The sequence below is a fragment of the Homarus americanus genome, unplaced genomic scaffold, assembly GCF_018991925.1.
Source record: "Homarus americanus isolate GMGI-L3 unplaced genomic scaffold, GMGI_Hamer_2.0 scaffold20322, whole genome shotgun sequence".
Classification (NCBI taxonomy): domain Eukaryota; kingdom Metazoa; phylum Arthropoda; class Malacostraca; order Decapoda; family Nephropidae; genus Homarus; species Homarus americanus.
This window is the reverse complement of record NW_024740482.1, coordinates 151,451-174,850: the sequence shown is the minus strand read 5'-3', so window position 1 is coordinate 174,850 and position 23,400 is coordinate 151,451. Positions and strand designations below refer to the sequence as shown.

At 48.7% G+C, this 23,400-nt stretch overlaps 1 protein-coding gene across 1 annotated transcript in view; it reads right to left on the bottom strand.

Moving 5' to 3' along the window:
• LOC121875447 (serine/arginine repetitive matrix protein 5-like) overlaps nucleotides 1-23,400 on the bottom strand; it is a 73,603-nt gene that overhangs the window by 26,018 nt on the left and 24,185 nt on the right. Inside the window, exon 2 of the mRNA XM_042380005.1 lies at nucleotides 22,709-22,921. Coding sequence (XP_042235939.1) covers nucleotides 22,709-22,921 — 213 coding nt within the window. The remainder of the gene's footprint in view (nucleotides 1-22,708; nucleotides 22,922-23,400) is intronic.

The window sequence follows — 23,400 nt, the reverse complement described above, 5'->3', positions numbered from 1 at the left end:
AGGGAGGGAGGGAGAGGGAATGAAAGAGGGAGGAGGGACGGAGAGAGGGAGGGGGAGGTGGTCCTCAACCCTCTGGAGTACAGGTGTGTTGTCACCCCATTAACCAACTACCTGGCCATTGTTACCCACGGTGTGTCAGGTGAGGGAAGGTGGTGGATGGTACTTACAATAACAACTATGGTGGTCATGATGGTCAAGTGGCCAAGTGAGTGAGAGGCGGAGGGCCAAGGGGGAGGGCCAAGTAGGAGGGACACTGAAGAGGACCAAAGAGGAGGGCCAAGGAGGAGGGCCAAGTAAGTGGGTCAAGGAGGAGGGCCAGTTATGAGAGACAAGGGCCAAGGCTCCACTGGGTCAGCCTCTGTTTGGCCCGGCCGGCCCTCTCCGGCCACCAACTTGACGTCATACACCTTGAGGGTGGGAAAGCTGGACCTACTCATTACTTCCTTACTATAACTTCCCACACACACACACACACACACACACACACACACACACACACACACACACACACACACACACACACACACACACACACACTCACACTCCTCACACACACACACACACACACACACACACACATACACACACACCCACACACACACACACACACACACACACACACACACACACACACTTACACACACACACACACACACACACGGCAGTCATCTTGTTTATTATTATGTCAAAGGTGATTCATGTTATAACCTTTTCTTACCAGGTGAGAGCCCAGGTGATGTTCCAGGTCAGGTCAGGTCAGGTAGGTCAGGTAAGTGTTAGTTAAATTTAGGTAAGGTAAGGTAAGGTAAGTCAAGTCAAGTCAGCTCAAATTATGTCAGGTAAGGTCAGGTCAGAGTATTCCTCCCTAGGTAAATATTTCTACCGTCTTTTCGCACAGTGAGTTAGGCAGACCACCTGTCCCACCTGCCGTAGCAACGCCCTCATCCGCGTGGAGAAACGATACCTCTTGGCCCTCCCTAAACGTAACGATGTGTGCGTGTGTGTGTGTCCTATCAACGGCGGTGGAAGTCAGGGGTGCCAGTGGTGCTGACGTCTGACTGTACCCACCCTGACCCCTCCTGACACTCCTGACACTTCTCTTTCATATAGAGGATCCAATCGTATCTTTAAGGGTACCATTTCACATCTAAGAGGATCCAATCTCATAGGTGTTTAATGTAGACTCGAACCAGTGCAGGTGAGTACAAACCCTTCCCCAGTAGGATAAACCACTCTGCCACCGTCCCCCTGTAACCTCCTCTAACCCCCCCCCCTCCTGTGAGTAGTGGTGGTGATAGTGGTGATGATGGTGAAGGTAGTGACCGTGGTGGTTTTTGTAGTAGTGGTGGCGTGGGCGGGGGTGTGGGTGGGGGCGTGAAAGTGTTTGGTACAGAGGAGACTGCAGCCAGACGGGGCGGACTCACCAGGTATCCGGCCCCATGCTGCCAGGATTGAGCTAGGAGAAAGGACGTGGCACCTAGGGTGGAGGCAGGGCACCTAGAAGGGAGGAAGGGCACATAGGGGGGAGGCAGAGCACCTAGGAGGGAGGCAGGGCACCTAGGGTGGAGGCAGGGCACCTAGGAGGGAGGAAGGGCACCTAGGAGGGAGGCAGGGCATATAAGAACATAAGAAAATAAGGAGTCTGCAATAGGCCGGTTGGCCTGTGCATGGCAGCCTCTTATTAAAACTTTCCAGCTAACCAACTCATTAACCTGTCTGAGTCATGTATACATTTATACCTGGTGGTGGTGGGAGCAGTAAGTCAGGTACAGTCATGGAACTGAACTGGGCTGCCTGGCTGGGGGGTGGTGAAGGAGGTGTGTGTGTGTTGTGTGAGTCATGCCCTGGCTGTTGATCTGCGTCAGGTAAATCCATAAGACGTGGGTTTGTTGAGGTGTGTGTGTGTGTGTGTGTGTGTGTTTATTGGTCTGTGAATACCTGCCATAGCTAATGACAAGTGATCGCAGGCCCTTTGTGCCCTTGTGAAAGTTTGGACGCTTTTGGCAGTGTACAGCGAATGAGGGTGCGCCAAGTCCGTAGACTTGCATCGTTTTCCGTCTTAAATAAAATGGTTAATTAATGCCTTCCTAAAGAAACCATCGACATGGGACCAGGTTTGTTCCACTCTACGATTTTTTTGCGATTTTTCCACCAAGTTTGATGAAAAACGATTGTGCCGTTTCGGCTGCCCAGAACAGACACACACACAGACAGACACACGTCTAGTCCTATAGTATATTAGAAGCACCCACCTTCCTAACCCATTAATTAAAACCTGGGTCATACCTGGGGGCTATAGAGTGGTTCTCATACTCACCTGACCCCCTCCTCCCCCCTAACCTACCCCCTCCCCCTCAAAAAATAATAATAATAAAAATGAAAACAAAAATTAACAACAACATCAGAATCCTCCCAAGTGAATCCCATCTTACGAAATACAATGAAAAATAATGTATATTGTATGAGCTGTATAGGGCAGCCTCTTATGGTGGGGTCAGTTAGTGTGTATATACCATCTAAGGATGTGACGACTCTGCTGAGTAATAGAGCCCTTCCATTCTGGCGACAGTGTGTAAAGGAGAGGGGAGGGGGAGTGTGACGGGAGGTGGGGGGGTGACGAGGGAGGAGTGTGACGTGGGGGGTGACGAGGGAGGAGTGTAACGTGGGGGTGACGTGTAACGTGGGGGGGCAGTGTGACGGGGGAAGAATGTATTTCGATTTTGTTTTTTAAGGAATTGTAGGAATATTACCTACTCGAACCTTAAGCTAAAATGCTGGTCCGCCCAGGGAATGTAAGGTGTGTGTGAGGGGGTGAGAGTCTACTGACGTGGGGTTTCATGATGTCAACAAGTGGTTTAGAAAGTTGGTTTTAAATTAGACAAATTTAGATTTAGGCGAGATAGGTAAACATTGGTTTGGAAACAGAGTAGTGGATGAGTGGAACAAGTTACCAAATATCATCATTAATTCTAATACGCTGGATAGCTTCAAACATAGGTTGGATGGATATATGAGCAATAGGGATTGGGTGTAAATGGGACTGTCCAGTATGGCCCTCTGCAGTTTCCTCCATTCTTATGTTCTAATGGGGACGAGTAAGCGACGTTGTTTCAGCTGATTGGATAACGACTCGAATCTCAGATCTGATGGTTTATGTTGACTTACACCATCTCCCTTGTTATGAACCAAAACTAACATCACCTCAAACATCTTCACGAGTATAACACCAAACATCTTGCCTAAACACCTTGAAGAACATCCTATCATTAAGTGTTAAATAAGTGTCTTGGACGAGTGAAAGTGTAAGTGTATATTGTGTTAAGTCATTAAGTGCTAAATAAGTGTCTTGGACGAGTGAAAGTGTAAGTGTATATTGTGTTAAGTCATTAAGTGCTAAATAAGTGTCTTGGACGAGTGAAAGTGTAAGTGTATATTGTGTTAAGTCATTAAGTGCTAAATAAGTGTCTTGGACGAGTGAAAGTGTAAGTGTTCATTAAGTGTTTTGTTATCAGTTTTGAACATTTACGACAGAGAGGGACCAGTGTAGGCAAACGATCAGTCTTATCAGAGAATCGTCCCCATAAAGGTATCGACCAGACTCATTACAGACACCTCTTTGAGTCAGGCAGGCAGGCAGTCAGGTAGGCTGGCAGTCAGGTAGGCAGCAGTCAGGTAAGTCAGTGTAGGTGTGATGTTTATAGGTCGAGGCACAGATAATCACAACCCACACCACTGCACTTAGGTCGAATTAGCCTCCACCCATTCATGCTAACAACACCCTTAAGCGTATCCTCACTAAGGTTTCTCATGGATTGATTTATGGGAGAGTGAGCGAAGTTCATCTCTGGTACAGAACGGCGCCTCAAATTGGTGGGTCCTTGAGGGCTAATGACCTGGAGGCTGGGGTCATCACTCCACTCTCTATCGTGGTGGCTCTTATTAACAGGACCTTGGCACTGAGCCGAGGTTGGGGGGGAACTACCCTGATTGCTGTTAAGGGTCTATTATAACAAGGTCCGGTTAATAGTCCTCCTCTGCTGTTTATGGAGACTCACATTACAGCTCTGCAGGTGAGGAATATATTCCAGGTAGATACGTGAGCTTCTGCAGGTTAGTTAGTGACTCACCTGGAGATTAGCCGCTCAATATTATTCTATCTTAAGATGAACCACTTTGACTCTAACCTAACCTAACCTGTACTGTGCTGTGCTGTGCTGTTAATGTTTCAAGTCTCAGGGCTAAGCTGTGTGTAACCTCGACCGGACAAACTTAATTTTCACGCTTTCATCCAAGACTGTAAAAACATAAATGGAGTGACTACTGCCATTAAGGCTGCTACCACCACCCCTACCACCATTACCACCACCACCACCACCACCCACCTACCATTACCCACCACCACCACCTACCACCCCACCACCCCTACCACCACCACCCCTACCACCATTCACCACAGTTTACCCTTGAAGTTACCCCCTATAGTGTTCACCTGGGGATTATGAGGTACAGTGGACAGGCGATTTAGGCTAAAGTAGAGTTACGTAATAGTGGTAGTGGTGGTAGTAGTGGTGGTGGTGGTGATAGTGAAGATGGTGGTAGTAGTAGTGGTGGCGGTGGCGATAGTGAAGATGGTGGTAGTCAACTTCTGTGATTTGTCATTCATCAGTGTTAACTAAGAAAGGAAGTTGTTCCTCCCTCGCCCCCTGCCTGGTCATCTCACTGCCACCCCCAGCCATTACAACACCGCTCTTCCTTGCCTTAACTATGACAAACTGGACCTGACTGGTGTAAACAACAACAAACTGGACCTGACTGGTGTAACCCGTCTCACGAAGAAACAACATTTGGAAAGCTGTCGTTGTGTCATGCTGTTACTGGCTCGTCTTACCTGCATGAGTAATATAATCACCTGAGAGTCGAGGAGGAGGTGGTGGAGGAGGAGGGCGACGAGCGAGGAACAGAATACAGTCAGGTAAACGAAGGTGAATTAATTTAAGTGTGCTGGATATCTGAACCTTTCTATGTCTCTCGAAGTGTTCATTGCTGGGGCACACACACACACACACACACACACACACACACCATAAAAGTATCTTTACGGAGGCGATCAATAAATTTCAATATGAACACTGTGACTCCTGTTGTCTCAGTAGGATTATCAAAATCCTTCGCCCGTTGTGTCATTTTGTCTCACACTAAATCTTAAAGGCACTTCTTTTTAGATCGTGTTTACTTACGTGGCTCAAACTGTATATATCTTTAATAAACACCAGACCTGTTTATACCTTTCTGTTAGTGTGATATTGAGCCAAACGTTTAACCCAGTGACACACTTATTGTTGTGTGGAGTGTGATGACAATTTTGTGGTGAGAATTAAGTACCGTGGTAATATTGTCTTCCATGTTAGGTTAGGTGTTGTAGAGCCGCCAGCTGACCACTAATGTCCTCACCACCAAGTTATGAAGACTGACTTATCCAAATATGGTCCATGTTTGACTGCTTGGGATCAAATTCTGACCCGGGGGAGGTGTTGTGTGTGTGTGTGTGTGTGTGTGTGTGTGTGTGTGTGTGTATGTGTGTGTGTGTATACTCCACACATGGGCGACGTATACCCGGTTCAGGTGTAAGAGGGTGTAAGGGGGTCTCTCCCTAATATGAAGACACAACCGTCAACAACACCGCGACGCTCATTCCTCAGTCGTGCCTCTGGTCAACACAGTGGTCAGTCAGGTATATATAACAACATAGGCTGCTACTGTAGAATTTCCCAGGTTAATGAGTTACAGTGTCCTTAGGTAATGGTACTGTCCTCAGGTAATGGCACTGTCCTCAGGTAATGGTACTGTCCACAGGTACTGCCACTGTCCACAGGTACTGCCACTGTCCACAGGTACTGCCACTGTCCACAGGTACTGCCACTTACCCCTGAACCTACATAACACACTCCAAAAACACGACAATGAAGGAAAGTGAGAAAAAATCCACAAAAACAAAATCATCTATTGTTAAACCAAGTTAAACCCAACAAAAAAAAATCCTAAATGAAAAAAAAACAGCTTAATATTTCTTTCACTGTGCTGAGGGAATGAAGAAAGAATTACTGAAGACCTCGAGTTCATTCTTCACAAGTGACTAAAGAACAACATTGAAAGTTATTTATGTATTGAACGATAAGAACAGAGTCAGGTTGAGCACTTAAGACCAGAGTGTAGAACGTAAATCACGGAATATTTTATAAGACACATGAAGTCTATTAAACCATGAACGGGTGTGTGTGTGAGTCACCACCATCACCATCACCACCACCACCATCACCACCACACTATAGAGGGTGGGTGAGAGAGCTTGGTGACCCACTCCGGTATTGGTCACTCTACACGTTCTGACCTTGTATGGTATGAAAGCACCCCTGTTTTATTGGCACCCCGCGCCTCCTGCCCCCCACGCCTCCTGCCCCCCACGCCTACTACTACTACTACTACTTTTTTTTTAAAATATGGCCTCCAGCCTCCCCCAATAGCCATACCTTTGCCACCATTTTATTACTTTAATATTAAATATCCTAATACACAAGTAGCTATCCTAGCTGTGTTGAGTTCGTTGTGCCGCAGATCTATGCTGCGTTCAGTGACTGTTGCCTCATAGTCATTATCTGCAATATCTGTTGTCGGCTTTGGGGCCAATGCTCTCGTTCCCCTGAGGCAGAGCAAAGCCGACCTAAGGAGAGAGAAGGACAGTCGGCATCTCATCCAGGCTGTAACATAACTTCTGGGCTGCTGCTTCTGTTCGGATAGCACCTCCGCAAGTCTGGCGTAGAAGCATCTTGCACTTGGTCCCTTCCCACCTTAGGTTGTGAACACCAGAGGAGTGAAGCTGCCTTGACCAACGTTCTGAATTCTCTCCCCATATGCCCTTATCTTGTCGTTCTCGTTCCTCCCGTGTGTAGCATCGAGAGCTAAGTTACGGTGACATGCGGCCATGGGATCAAAAATCCTGATGTCGAAGAAGGCTCGACCTGTCCCTGCGTCCAGAATCCTCGAGCACTGACGTCAACACGGGCTTCGTTGGATGTGTTTGAAGTCCTATGTTGGAAATTACTACTACTACTACTACTACTACTACTACTACTTCGTTCACTATTGCCAACCAGGAGGGAGAGGACCACAGGGACGGCCCCATACATCTCTCTCTCTCTCTCTCTCTCTATCTCTCTCTCTCCGTGCTAGCTGGGAGTTCCTCAGGGCACGGGGCTAACCTCCTTTCCTATTTGTTAATTAGAGGTTGTTGAAATGTTGAATGTTCCACCGCCTTCAATAATTGCTAGTTGGTGTGGGGAGTGTTCCGCCATGGTGCTAGTTGGTGTGGGGAGTGTTCCGCCATGGTGCTAGTTGGTGTGGGGTCCTACCACGAACCCCCCCCCTCCCCCTACACACTCTTCCCCCGTTGTTGCTGGAGATGTGAGGAGGGGGAGGGAGTCATTAGGGTGAATGGTTGGTGTATAAAACATAATGGGTCACAGCTTGGTGCCCTGAACACGCTGTATCAGTGTCAACCAACCACGATACCAGGTCGTGTGTGTGTGTGTGTGTGTCTGTCTTGTTTATTAACATGTTAGTATCGTAATGTTTCTGGTTAAAGGAGAGAATCTATCACCAGGGGCTGTTAATACTTCTGGGGTATTATCTCATCCGTAGTGTTGTATTATTCGTGAAGTAAAAATTAAAATGTTACCGGAAGTTGTATTTGTTGGATGTATAAATTCTTACAAAAGTATTTAAGGAATTTATGTATTATGATGACTAATGATAAACAATTACCTGGGAGGTCTTTTAATATTAAGGATCATTCGCGTAAAACATTTGTTGCAATGAGTTACTGACGACAGATATTTTCCATATAAGTTTTGGCTGTCACCTTTCTCCTCTCAGTGATGTTGTTGATATATCTCTTGCACTCACACGCTGCTGGGGGGTGTCCCTGCAAAGGTTAGGTTCCTCGTGTAGGAGGTTGAGGCCAGCTGAGGTCACTGTTGCCTTGGAAACATGAGACACCAAGATAGGGAGGTCACACACACACACACACACACTTGAACGCCTAGGTCACCACCATAACTGCAAATGGCCACGACGTAAGGTTAACCACCCCGACAGTAGTTAGGTCGAGGGAGGGCTGATGATGGATGGTGATCGGTGGTAGTGCCTCTTGGGGTACAAGCCAGGGGTGCAGGCTGGGGGGTCGTAGAGAGGGAGAGGAGGAGGTGGGGTCGTAGAGAGAGGGAAGAGGAGGTCGGCTCGTCGAGAGGGAATGGAGAGGGAGGAGAGGGGTACACACACACTGCTGCTGGTGATGGATGGCTCAACACCCTCAACCCACTTCACCCAGTGTGAGTCATTACCTGAGCCAACTCCTTCTGATTGACGAGCCATGGTAGGGTAGGGGTTAGGTTAGGTTAAGTAGGGTAGGGTTGGTACTGGTAGATCCTAGTACTAGTAGACCCCACTCCTAGTTGACCCCAGAGAGAGAGAGAGAGAGAGAGAGAGAGAGAGAGAGAGAGAGAGAGAGAATCTTACTGTCACTCTCACGGTGCCAAACACTAGCGGTGGTAAACCAGTTATCTACAGGAGATCAATATTACCTGAGTGTGAACCTTGTGTGAGGACGTAAGGTTCAGTTTCTGACCTTCTGGTATCGTTTGTGTTTGAACCCTTTACCTGGGAGGGTCGACAGGTGAGAACAGGTGAGAACAGGTGAGATGTGTACTAAAAGATGAATCATTTACCCTCGTACATATAACTGATACAGAGACTCGTGTTGATGAGATAAACTTTGGTGAATATTCCAACATTATTAAGTAGTTTGTATTATACTTTCATCTTCCTGTAGAAAAGTAAAACAAAAAGTAGCTGAAAAATACAATGATTGGGTTTTATTTTTAGTTTTTTTGGTTTAATTGTGTTTATTGTGTAGTGAGATGGAGACGTGTTTAGACTGGTTTATTGTTGTAAAGGTTTAGACCATGGACTCTTACCTGCCTTAATGACACAGGTAAGTGATGGTGAGATGTGTGTGTGTGTGTGGGAGGAACACACACACACACACACACACACAGACGGACACACACACACACACACAGACGGACACACACACACACACACGGACACACACACACATACACACAGGTAACCGTGTATGGTTAATGATCCGACGTGCCCGGCTTCATTCTCTCTGCTGCATAACAAGTGGCGGGTGCAGGTAGGTTAGCTGGCGCCGACACTCTCTCTCTCTCTCTCTCTCTCTCACCCTTACCATCAAGATTCAACAAATATCTCTTAGGTGACACTCGACACCTCCACACCTAACACTTGGACCAAATACTCGAGGGAAACACAGGAGACAATTTATTTAGGATCCTCGAGTGATAGCTACCTGTCTGGACCTGGAGAAGGACCTTGATTGCGTGTGTGTGTAAAAGTTCTTTGTTGATTGGAGCTGATTACTGATTGTCTGTTGACGTGTTTCCCCTTTTGTTTACGTCTCTTTTATTTATTATTTTTTGTTACGTTGTTTATTTCATTTTTTGTTATGTTGTCTGTTTATCTTTTATTCTTGTTGCTGATTCTAACTTCTGCCCCCCCCCCCCCCTGCTCCCCCCTCCCTTTCCCCTTACCCACCTGCCCTCCCTTTCCCCCTTACCCACCCTCCCCCTCCCTTTCCCCTTACTCCACACCTCCCCCTCCCCTGCTCCACCCACCTCCCCCTCCTTTCCCCTTACTCCACCCTCCTCCCTCTCCACCCCCTCTTTCCCTCACCCCCTCCACCCCCTCCAGGTAATACAATAAATATATTTAAATGAAACAAAACTTCATACCTGATTTACTTGACTCATTAAGGTGAGTGTGTAGGTCTGGCCTCACCCAACACACTCAATTAAGTTGTGAGTGAGTGAGTGAGTGAGCGGGACAGGTGAGGCAGCCTTCAGTAGGTAATTAAAAGGAGTTGACTGAAGGTGATTAAGAGAGAGTGTTATACAAGGTGACAGGTGAACTATCTCAGACAGGTGAGGTGACGTGAGGTGAGGTGAGATGAGGTCAGATAAGGTGAAGTGAGGTGAGGTGAGAACCGCCACATATTCAGTGACTCAGACACCTCGAGCTGTCAGACCTTGGAGCCAAAATGCAAATGGCGGATCATATACAAGACCGATTTACCACACCATTGTAACCCTGCTTCCTTATTGGCTGTTGAGGGGTGACATGACCAACACACACACACGCACACGCACACGCACACGGTGAGAAGGAGCAATAAGTCATGCCCAGAATGATGGTTTATCCTTAAGCAACGTCTACTGTATGGTTAGCTTAGGTTAGCTTAGGTTGGGTTAAGTTGGGTGGTGGCGGCCGTGACCAGTATCAACCAGGCTCCGTGTTGACTGTCAGGCGGCCAGCTGATACTGTCTTGACACTGTCCAGACGTGCAGTGTCCTCCCCCCACCCCCTCTCCTCCCACCGTCCCTCCTCCCACTTGCCCTTAACTGCAAATCCCTCCCCCCTCCCTCCCTTTATTCCTTCTCCCTCCCTTTATCCCTTCTCCCTATCACCGTGTTGTTCTCCCTTACCTTTCTCCCTGTCTCAGCTATGTCTTTCACTCTTCCTTCGTTTCCTTCCATTCGTCCTTCTCCCTTATTACTGTCTCCTTCCTTCCTCCCTTCTTACACTCTACCCCAAACACCTCCCCCCTCAACCTCACAGTCACTGCCCGAGTCATTCCTCAGTGAGGTTGGGCAGCTTCGTCAGCGTGTGTGTCTGGAAGTAAGTATGCACTCCCCTCCTCCCCACATCTTCTCCCCACCTCTTACCCCTTCTCCTCCGTCCCCTCCCCACCTCCTACGTATTCCCACCCCATACCCCTTCTCCTCCGTCCCCTCCCCACCTCCTACGTATTCCCACCCCATCTTTCCTCCTCTCACCTCACCTCAAGCTCCCTCCCTTTCTCCTCATCTTCACCCCCCCCCGAGCCTAACACAAAGCCTACTCTAGTTTCTGACACTAATGAGTCGCTGCTGACACTGACGAAAATGCTGACGGCAGTGAGAGTCAACCATGGTGCTGACACTGACGAGGATGCCGACGGTAGTGAGAGTCAACCATGGTGCTGACACTGACGAGGATGCTGACGGTAGTGAGAGTCAACCATGGTGCTGACACTGCCAACCCATCAAGAGTCTTCCTGGTAATGAACCCCCAAACACTGTACTCTTGTGGGCGGAGTAAGCGTAAAGTGGGCGTGTGGGTGGGGCGTGTAGTGGCTCGTAGAAGTGGTGTATAGTGGGCGTGGAGGTGGCGTGTAGTAAGCGTATGGGTGTGACCTATAGTGGGCGTGTGGGCGGCGTGTACACAAGGGTATAAGCATGACCCAGCAACATACAGTACAACTGCCCCACCTAGCTGGCCACTCCCGCCCACCACCCTAGTATGGGCGTCCAGGGTGTGCCATCCCACCCATTATCTGCTAACAAGATTCTCAACCAACCTGATCATGGGCGGGGTGGTGGAGGGGTGGTGGGTGGGGTGGCAGGAGAGGCTGGCAGGGTAGGGTAACAGGATATAATGGCAGGGTGATATAAGGTGTAAGGGCGATAACAGTGATCACTTGCAACACAACATAAATTTACTCCACAAATCATTAACACAGCTCTAACACCCTGCCCCTGCCCCTGCCCCCCTGGCCCACACTTACACCTCCATCTATGGCAAATAATACAGCTCCAATTCTGCATATGTTTCTCGCTTCTACCATCCATGAGATACATTTTGGGCCTGTGAGACACACTCTGAACTAAGGGACACACTCGAGACCTCATGAGACACACCCACCACCCATGAGACACACCCACCACCCATGAGACACACCCAACACCCATGAGACACACCCACCAAATTCATGAGACACACCCACCACCCATGACACACCCACCACCATGAGACACACCCACCACCCATGAGACACACCCACCACCCATGACACACACCCACTACCCATGAGACACACCCATGAGACACATACTAGTTCACCTGATCTCTTATATCATGACGTCAAGATAAGAGATGAAATTTACGGTCCGGGAGTACTGGTGGCGAGAGAGGTGACCTGTTGTGTACACCTTGTGGGCCTGACCAACTATGTGTGTATGTGTATCTGTGTGTCTGTGTCTGTATCTGTGTGTGTCTGTCTGTGTGTGTATGTGTATCTGTGTGTCTGTGTCTGTATCTGTGTGTGTCTGTCTGTGTGTGTGTGTGTATCTGTGTCTGTATCTGTGTGTGTATCTGTGTCTGTGTGTGTATCTGTGTCTGTGTGTATCTGTGTCTGTGTGTGTATCTGTGTGTATGGTGTGGTGTGGTGTGGTGGTGGTGTGGTGGTGATGATGGTGGTGATAGTATAAATGGTGCTGGTGGTCGGAACAATAAATCGCCTCCTTGCACCATAAATCACTGTAATAGCGGCCCCGATATGATAGGATTTCTATATTCAGTCCAACACAACTTTGTCAGTATATTTTTTTAATGGTTAGGTTAGGTTAGAGGGTCATTCGTCTTTTGTTTCTGGTGACTATGGGGGTCTGTCTGTCTGCCTGCCTGTCTGTCTGTCTGTGTGTCTGTGTGTCTGTCTGCCTGCCTGTCTGTCTGTCTGTGTGTCTGCCTGTCTGTCTGTCTGTCTGTCTGCCTGTCTGTCTGTCTGTCTGTATGTCTATTGTGTTATAAAGTTAAGTGTTTTGTTGACCCTCTACCAACACCATATACGGGGCCTCACTCCCCCTCCAGCTGACGCCAATAACCCGGCCATTATGTTGTGTCTTATAGTGGTTTAGTGATAGTGGCGTATACTATAGCCTACAGGGGCCTGGCTCTCTGTGTAGGCCTAATGGCTCTCTCTCTCTCTCTCTCTCTCCCTCTCTCTCTCTCTCTCTCAGAGGTGACCGTCACTAGCAACAACAAGTGGCAAGTGAAGTCAGGGTCCTACCACCACAACTACCACTACCACCACAACTACCACAGACTTCCTACACCAACACGTAAGGACAATATGGCTGTTATAATACAACCATACACACGATCACCACCAAAAAGTATAAGTCAGTGTGTATATATTATTCTGAGACCACGTGGCGCTATATACGGGAGGTAGCTGAGGACTTGACCCATTCGCTGTTGTCGTCACCACCTGCTCCGCCCCCTTCAGTAAACACCCGCCCAGGTAAGAATCAATCACGTCTGCATTGTGTGGTGTGGTGAAGGGCTTCTAGACGCCGCTGTGGTTAACTGTGGTCAGCTGGGGGTGGTGTGGGGAGAGGGTCAAGGTGGTGAGGAAGGGTCAAAGGTGGTTAAGAGTGGCCACGATGGAGGACTGTGCTGAGGGTGGTTAATGGTGCTAATGGTAGTTAATGGTGGTTAAGGGTAGTTAATGGTAGTTAATGGTGGTTAAGGGTGGTTAAGGGTGGTCAACCTAACCTAACCTAACCTACCAACAAGATCAAGGCTGTTTACTCCAAACACTTTTTAGAGAGGAGAAATCGTCGCTACACACAGACATACACACACACACACACACACACCCCATCTACTGGCATGACTCCTTAAAGCACTCGTGTGGTCCTCCCATTAACGGATATATGACATATTTAACGGACTATATAGAGAGAGGAAAGTCCGCTATATCGAGGTTTCACGTTAATGATATTGATATTATTCGTCTCATTAGGAAGTAAATTATGTCTCTTAGTTGACGTCATGAGAGAAGGGACACTCAACCCTGTAACTGTTCTCATCACCCGAGACGAGACATCCCAACACCACGAAATGTAAACAAACTCGAGTAGGAACTTGTCGGACCTTGTATTTACTTGTAGGATCTTGTGGGAAATCGTAGGATAATCTTTCGAGTAGAGTGTTTTGGAGAGAGTGAGTAACCCCCCCCCTCCCCCACCTTAACGTCAACAGTACATTATAGACGCCAGAATCTATAGAGACAAAAAGGATTAGGATCGCGGGAACAGTGTGGCTATATATGGTGTGTGGAGGAGAGTTGTGTCTGCCTGAGAGGGATCCGACACTTTACCGACGACGCCAAGAAGGTTTTCGAGGATTTTCTACGCCATTGTTCTTTTGTTTAATGTTCGTATAGGAAGAATTGGAACACGGAGGAATGATAACAGGAAAGAGAGAATTTAGAATGAGAGATGAGAGAAAGAGAGAGACGAGAACGAATCAGAAACTTGAAGAAAACAAAATAAAAGATTGGGAGAGTGAAGTGAGGCGAATATAAACGACCTGATTGGCGAATATAAACGACCTGATTGGCGAATATAAACGACCTGATTGGAAATTTTACGAGGATGAGAAAGTACAAGTGTTAGAGGCAGAGGAACAGTCGTGGGTGTGACAGGTAGAGGAAGGAACGCTGGAGGAAAAGGGAGAGAAACGGAGATGCAGACTAGAAAGAAGGAAAAGACAAAGGATCCCCCCCAAAAAATCACCTCAAGAGTCAGGCCAAAACCAATAACTCCTCAGGTTAGGTCAAAGGTCAGAGGAAGAAACTACTGGCTTAGTAGGTGAGGTGTTTTCTTAATCTTCATTGGCTGCATTCATTATCTCACACGTATCTGATTGGCTGAGACTTCGTTACATAACCTGAGTTGACCAATCATAAGGAGCCACTACTGTTCCTGCCAATATCTCTCTGGGTTAATTATCGACTTCAATTTTTTTTTGAGATTTTTACGAGACTCTCAGCCTTGACGCATCATCACATCAAGGTGGTAACTCAGTCCTTGGTTAGATCGCTGGTATAAACAACAACAAACAAGATGATAAACAAGGGAATATAGTGATAGAAAGATAAACAAACTTATGGGAATATTTGATCCGTTTATCGTCGTGTCATTTATCGTGTTACTTGTTCTTGTCAAACCTGTTTACACTGCTTCGAAACTCTCCCCAACCTCCCCTCATTTTACCTTACATCCTCCCCACCCACAATCTCCCCATTTTCATCGTCCTACCCATATCATCCCCTAGCCCACAACCTATTCCCTCCCAACCCACACCATCTACCTCCCCAACCCACAACACCACCCCCTCCCCCACAGCCTCTCCCCTCCCCAACCCACAACACCACCCCTCCCCACAGCCTCTCCTCCCCAACCCACAACACCACCTCCCCCACAGCCTCCCTCCCCAACCCACAACACCACCCCCTCCCCCACAGCCTCTCCCCTCCCCAACCCACAACACCACCCCCTCCCCCACAGCCTCTCCCCTCCCCTCAGCTGTTGTAGAGACGTGTAGAGACCTAGAGAAGAACACGACCTAGTAAAGTTATTGTAGACTACGAGAGGTTTATAGACTGATGTCGAGAGTGTTCTTGTTCTTGTTCTTGTTCTTGTTCTGTGTTCTTGTTCTTATTGTTGTTATTTTTCTACTAGTTCTTCTTCTTGAATCGAGTTCGTGACTGGGTGAGTGTGTTGGTTTTTGAATGAGGAAGGCATTTTAAAGTGACTCCTTCTGACTCACACTCACTTACTCTGACTCACTGTGACTCATGAAGGCTAACGATTAATGACTCTGACTTATCTTGACTCATTCTCCTCTGACTCAGTTTGACTCACACCCACCTGACTAATAATAATCAATCCTCTTCCATAGTGATTTCCTGGGTAATGTTCCTCTCTCTCTCTCTCTCTCTCTCTCTCTCTCTCTCTCTACAATTACCTAAAAAAGATGACAGAACTCTCTTGAGCACGCACACACACACACACACACACACACACACACACACCCACCATATAGACGTCTCCAGTCATGAGCTTGGGATGGACGGCCCCAACAGGACGCTCTCTTCCGGGTCACTTTTACGAGCTAAGGACGTGAGATCGACAACCCCAAGACAGGCAGCAGGATAGCACTATAATCTCCCCCTCCTCCCCCCTCTCTTTGCCCTTACTGCCTATAAGGGCAGGGTGGGGAAGGGTTGAGCCTGGACCTGCAGAGACCTGGAGAAGACCTGGAGGAGACCACTGCTGTTTACATCTCCACATCCCGCCACCCCAGTACCTGAATCTCTCTTCCTTTGTTTACATGAGAACAATGCTGTGTGCTTCCTGAGTTAATGCTATTTTAGTTGTTTACACTCGTTTTACGCTGTGTACTCCCTCGCTTAACGCCGTTTTATCTGTTTACACTTGTTTTACACTGTGTACTCCCTCGCTTAACGTCGTTTTATCTGTTTACACTCGTTTTACGCTGTGTTCTTCCTCGCTTAACGTCGTTTTATCTGTTTACACTCGTTTTACGCTGTGTTCTTCCTCGTTTAACGTCGTTTTAGTATTTATCTACATTTGCTTCACCCCATTATTTTTTTTCACCTTCTTTTTATTGTGTGTTTCTGAGTCTACTCCTTCGCCACATGTGTACACCTGGCTGGCTTATATATATCTACACCTGACTTACCTTCACATGTTTACACCTGACTCACGACTATTCACCTCGGAAATTCCTCTGTGATCTTAGATTAGTCATATGTGTATCTCTCTTGTCCAGTTTACACCTGGCTCAGCTGTAGTGCTCATAACTGACTATTGTTAAACTATTTACATCTGGTACCTTGGGTTATGCACACCTGAATGACACCTTAAATACCTACACACTATTTCCACACATCACCACCACCACACTACCACCACACCACCACACTACCACCACACCACCACACAACCTCAGTCAACTATTGTTTCTGAATAAGGTGTTTGTTTAAGGCTTGGTTTGTCCTTCCTTTGGTATCGTGAGGTAATTTGCATACGTGAAGGATATTTACCATAGACAGGTGTGAGGGCGTGTTATCAGGTGAGACAGGTAGACGGGTCAAGGTCTCTCGTGTACCTGTCTGCTCACACCACTGTACTTTACCGTGACATGATCAATCACTTACCCAGGATCAAGGTAGTTAATATATTCTTTGTCATAGTTCAGTTTAATTGGTTGTTAATGTTGTTTCAGGTAGATAGGACGAGATGTTTGATAGAGACGTGTGAGTAATGATGTGTATGGATGTTATGTACCAAGCTGATCACCTGAAGCTTTGTGTGATGTTTATGATCGTGTAAACAAGGCAGGTATGGTGTGGTGTGGTGTGGTGTGGTGTGGTGTGGTGTGGTATAGCATCGCGGGAGACCATGTAACACAGAGCTCTCAGAGGCCCCGCACACGACACACTAGAGGCGACGAACACACATACAAGGTTACCAGTGACACACACACACACACACACACACACACACACACACACACATCAACTGGTGGAAGATGTTATGGAAAGACAAGAAACATTTCTTGTATTCATAAACTAAACCTGAATGACCAATCATCTTAATCTTGAATATTTTAAAGGTTCTTCCTCATGTGTGTGTGTGTGTGTGTGTGTGTGTGTGTGTGTGTGTGTGTGTGTGTGTGTGTGTGTGTGTGTGTGTGTGTGTGTGTGTGTTGTTCACCATCACTGGGCGCCGCCTCACGCCCACAACTTCCGCGTCATCTCACCTCTGCGGCGTAGTTAATGATCCCCGCCCACCTGACGCACTACCTGTCCACCACCAGTACCAGGTGTCCCCACACCTGTCCACCACCACCAGTACCAGTATCTCCCACCTGTCCACCACCACCAGTACCAGGTATTCCCACACCTGTCCACCACCAGTACCAGGTATCCCCACACCTGTCCACCACCACCAGTACCAGGTATCCCCACACCTGTCCACCACCACCAGTACCAGGTATCTCCACACCTGTCCACACCACCAGTACCAGGTATCTCCACACCTGTCCACCACCACCAGTACCAGGTATCCCCACACCTGTCCACCCACCAGTACCAGGTATCCCCACACCTGTCCACCACCACCAGTACCAGGTATCTCCACACCTGTCCACCACCACCAGTACCAGGTATCTCCACACCTGTCCACCACCACCAGTACCAGGTATCTCCACACCTGTCCACCTCCAGTCCCAGGTATCCCCACACCTGTCCACCACCACCAGTACCAGGTATCCCACACACCTGTCCACCACCACCAGTACCAGGTATCTCCACACACCTGTCCACCACCAGTACCAGGTATCCCCACACCTGTCCACCACCACCAGTACCAGGTATCCCCACACCGTCCACCACCACCAGTACCAGGTATCTCCACACCTGTCCACCTCCAGTACCAGGTATCCCCACACCTGTCCACCACCAGTACCAGGTATCCCCACACCTGTCCACCACCACCAGTACCAGGTATCTCCACACCTGTCCACCACCAGTACCAGGTATCCCCACACCTGTCCACCACCAGTACCAGGTATCTCCACACCTGTCCACCACCAGTACCAGGTATCCCCACACCTGTCCACCACCAGTACCAGGTATCCCCACACCTGTCCACCACCAGTACCAGGTATCTCCACACCTGTCACCACCAGTACCAGGTATCTCCACACCTGTCCACCTCCAGTCCAGGTATCCCACACCTGTCCACCACCAGTACCAGGCATCTCCACACCTGTCACCACCAGTACAGGTATCTCCACACACCTGTCCACCTCCAGTACCAGGTATCCCCACACCTGTCCACCACCAGTACCAGGCATCTCCACACCTGTCCACCCACCAGTACCAGGTATCCCCACACCTGTCCACCACCAGTACCAGGTATCCCCCACACCTGTCCACCACCAGTACCAGGCATCTCCACACCCACCACCAGTACCAGGTATCTCCACACCTGTCCACCTCCAGTACCAGGTGTATCCCACACCTGTCCACCTCCAGTACCAGGTATCTCCACACCTGTCCACCACCACCAGTACCAGGTATCTCCACACCTGTCCACCACCAGTACCAGGTATCCCCACACCTGTCCACCACCAGTACCAGGTATCTCCACACCTGTCCACCTCCAGTACCAGGTATCTCCACACCTGTCCACCACCAGTACCAGGTATCCCCACACCTGTCCACCACCAGTACAGGTATCCCACACCTGTCCACCACCAGTACCAGGTATCCTCACACCTGTCCACCACCACCAGTACCAGGTATCTCCACACCTGTCCACCACCAGTACCAGGTATCCTCCCACCTGATCAGTACAGGTGGTGAGGTCATCAGTAGTGTGAAGTGGGTTAGTTCGGAGGTCGTGACCCAGGTGCACAACGGTCACTGTTGACATCACGATCTACACTATAAACACCTTCCCTATTAGGCTCACCTGTTACCCTCACCATCACCTGTTCCTCCCTCACCATCACCTGTTCTCCCTCACCATCACCTGTTCTCCTCACCATCACCTGTTCTCTCATCATCACCTGTTCTCCTCACCATCACCTGTTACCCCTCACCATCACCTGTTCTCCCTCACCATACCTGTTCCCCTCACCATCACCTGTTACCCCTCACCATCACCTGTTCCCTCCTCACCATCACCTGTTCTCCCTCACCATCACCTGTTCTCCCTCACCATAACCTGTTCTCCCTCACCATCACCTGTTCTCCCTCACCTGTTCTCTCCTCACCTGTTCTCCCTCACCTTTTCTCCCTCACCCTCCCTCACCTGTTCTCCCTCACCTGTTCTCCCTCACCTGTTCTCCCTCACCTGTTCTCCCTCACCTGTTCTCCCTCACCTGTTCTTCGTCTTGGTTTATTTATACACAACAAAGTCCAACTTCCTGCTCTCTTATGTATGTATGTATGTATGTATGTATGTATGTATGTATGTATGTATGTATGGGCTTCGATAAGATGAAAAAACACCTGACAAAAAATTATCTACCACCACCACCATCATCACCACCACCACCACCACCACCACCACCACCACCACCACCACACCACCACCACCAGAGGGATGTTATGGTGTCCGGATGTCCTGGCTAAAATATTCCTCAAAATAGACAGACAGACAGACAGACAGACAGACAGCAACCCGTGTACGTCACCCTCGCCTCACCAGTCACGGTCTAGTTAACGTCCGTGTCATTACCGTCCTTGGTGTCTACACGTGTACATGACTGTGTATAGATAGCGTATACATAACAGTGTGTATAGATATATACAGCATAGTGATGTATACAGAACAAAAAATATGAACAAGAAAAAATTTGAACAGAATTAAATTGAAAGTCAGATTAATCCAGAGATATATAGTGAACCTTTTGACTCTCCTTACTTCACATGGTAGTTTACCCAAAGGTCAGACGCAATAAATAACTGGTACACACACACACACACACACACACACACACAACACACACACAGACACACACACACACACACCAGGACCAGAAATATAGCAAGATCCAATATCAAAAACCTGGTCTGATTTACATGTTCACTCCTGAAGTTCACTTCCTCCCTGACGTTCACTTCCTCCGCTTCACTTCCCTCCTGACGTTCACTTCCTCCTGACGTTCCCCTCTGACGTTCTTCCCTCTGACGTTCCCTCGACGTTTACTCTCCTCCTGACGTTCACTCCCTCCTGACGTTCACTTCCCTCCTGACGTTCACTCTCCTGACGTTCACTCCCCACGACGTTCACTTCCTCCTGACGTTCACTCCCTCCTGACGTTCACTTCCTCCTGACGTTCACTTCCTCCTGACGTTCACTTCCCTCCTGACGTTCACTTCCCTCTGACGTTCACTTCCTCCTGACGTTCACTCCCTTGACGTTCACTCTCCTGACGTTCACTTCCTCCTGACGTTCCCTTGACGTTCCTCTCCTGACGTTCACTTCCCTCCTGACGTTCACTTCCCCTGACGTTCACTTCCCTCCTGACGTTCACTTCCCTCCAGTCTCACTCTCTGGATGATGTACCGCAGCAATATATCACCCCCGTTGACCCCCAAACAGCACACGGGGGTAAATTTCACGTTACAATATTCTGGAAAACTTTTACGAATGTTTGACTGAATGTTGATGTGTAGTGGTGGTGGTGAATGTTGTATGGTGATGTGTAGTGGTGGTGGTGAATGTTGTATGGTGATGTGTAGTGGTGGTGAATGTTGTATGGTGTGTAGTGGTGGTGAATGTTGTATGGTGATGTGTAGTGGTGGTGAATGTTGTATGGTGATGTGTAGTGGTGGTGAATGTTGTATGGTGATGTGTAGTGGTGGTGAATGTTGTATGGTGATGTGTAGTGGTGGTGAATGTTGTATGGTGATGTGTAGTGGTGGTGAATATTGTATGGTGATGTGTAGTGGTGGTGAATGTTGTATTTTATAATGAATGACGATATATGGTGATACACTATACATAAAGACTCCTCACCATACACCTTAGCCCTCACACCTGTACTAATGACCGTACCGCTGTCTTGATTACAGGTGAGCAGCAGACACTAGCAATAGGAATATTTTCTTGTTAAAAATAAATAACAGAAATGTGTAAAGGTGTGTTATGATGGGCGGTGTGTTGCGAGTGGGAACAGCCAGTCAGCCAGCCAGCCAGTAAGCCAGTAAGCCAGTAAGCCAGTCAGACAGTCAGATTTCTTGTGTTGGCGATCCGTAAAATTTGCAAATTTTTAACAGTGAGAAAATTGTATTATTTCTTATTCTTCAGGAAGGGTGGTGGAGGGAGGGAGGGAGGGATGAGGGAGGGAAGGGAGAGGGAAGGAGGGATGAAGGAGGAAGGAAGGGAGTGTTGCAGACAGTATTAGTGTTGGGGCCCCTCACTAGGCGTCTCACGTATACTGTTAATGCATTAGTCGTGTATTGTTAGTTAGAGGGTGTACCATACTTGTGCCTTAATCACCCTCCTCTCTCTCCCTACCTCCCTCACTCATCCTCTCTCTCCTTCCTCTACCCCTTCTTCTCCTCTTCCTTCCCTCCCTCCTTCTCTCCTCCACCACACATAACCACTTGCTGTACCATCAAACAGTTCTTTTATTTACACTCGCCCGTTCCCCGTCACTGGCTGGGCGGTAACTCTGCCTCGTTATCTACACAGACAGGCAGTTGTCCCTCTCCTCCACATATAAACAAGGCTACAAGGCTATCACATGCAGGTACTGGACGGCGGTACTAGACGGCGGTACTAGGCGGCGGTACTAGGGGCGGTACTAGGACTCATTTTACCTCTTCAGTCCGCACAGTCATACTCTCATGTACTGTACAGGCTGGGTGTAGGGCAGAGGCTGGGTGTAGGGAGAGGCTGGGTGTAAGGGAGAGGCTGGGTGTAGGGCAGAGGCTGTGTAGGGCAGAGGCTGGGTGTAGGGAGAGGCTGGGTGTAGGGGCAGAGGCTGGGTGTAGGAGAGGCTGGGTGTAGGGGAGAGGCGGTGTGGGGAGAGGCTGGGTGTAGGGCAGAGGTTGTAGCAGAAGTTGGTGTGGGGGAGAGGCTGGGTGTAGAGAGGCGGGTGTAGGCAGAGGCTGCGTAGGCAGAGGCTGTGTAGGGAGAGGCTGTGTAGGGCAGAGGCTGGGTAGGGCAGAGGCTGGGTGTAGAGGCTGGGTGTAAGGGAGAGGCTGGGTGTAGGGGAGATAGAAAGCTTTGGTCTGCGCTTACCAACACACACACACAGGGATACAGTTTTGACGATCTGGCTGGGACATAACAGGAGCCGGTCAGCACCGCTAAAACAACACTATAACATGTACAACAACAACAACAATAGTACTCACTACTCCATGACCAGTACCAGTTCACTCTCGGTACTGAACACGTCTCGTAGCTGTATCGTCCTGTGGGCTGGCCTCAACATGGCACACACCGCCACCTCGTGAAGGATGTCCGAGGTACAGTCAGCTCCCAGACGCAAGCGAGAGGAGAACTTGGCGGCGTATTCCTCCCCCGTAACTCTGTGTTGGCAGTGGTAGACCACGGCGAACTGTCCCCTGTGGTGGAGGAGGACATCTGAGTACATCTTATAGTAGTACATCTTATAGTAGTACGTCTTATAGTAGTACAGTGTAGAGTAGTATACATTAGTTCAGTGTAAATAACCTGTTAAATATTAGCGTTGTATGTCAGGAAGTGCTGCACCTGTGGGAGTAAAGTACTGTACCTGTGACGAGTAGTATTGTACATATTAACATACATCGGGTTACACCTTAGTACTGTGCTGTGACTGGGAGGGCCACCAGGAGGGAGGGCCACCAGGAGGGAGGGCCACAAGGGGAGAGGGCCACCAGGGAGAGAGGGCCACAAGGAGGGAGGCCACCAGGAGGGAGGGCCACCAGGAGGAGGGCCACCAGGAGGAGGGGCCACCAGGGAGGGAGGGCCACCACAGGAGGGAGTGGGCCACCAGGAGAGGCCACAAGGAGGGAGGGCCACCAGGAGTGGAGGGGCCACCAGGAGGGAGGGCCATCAGGCA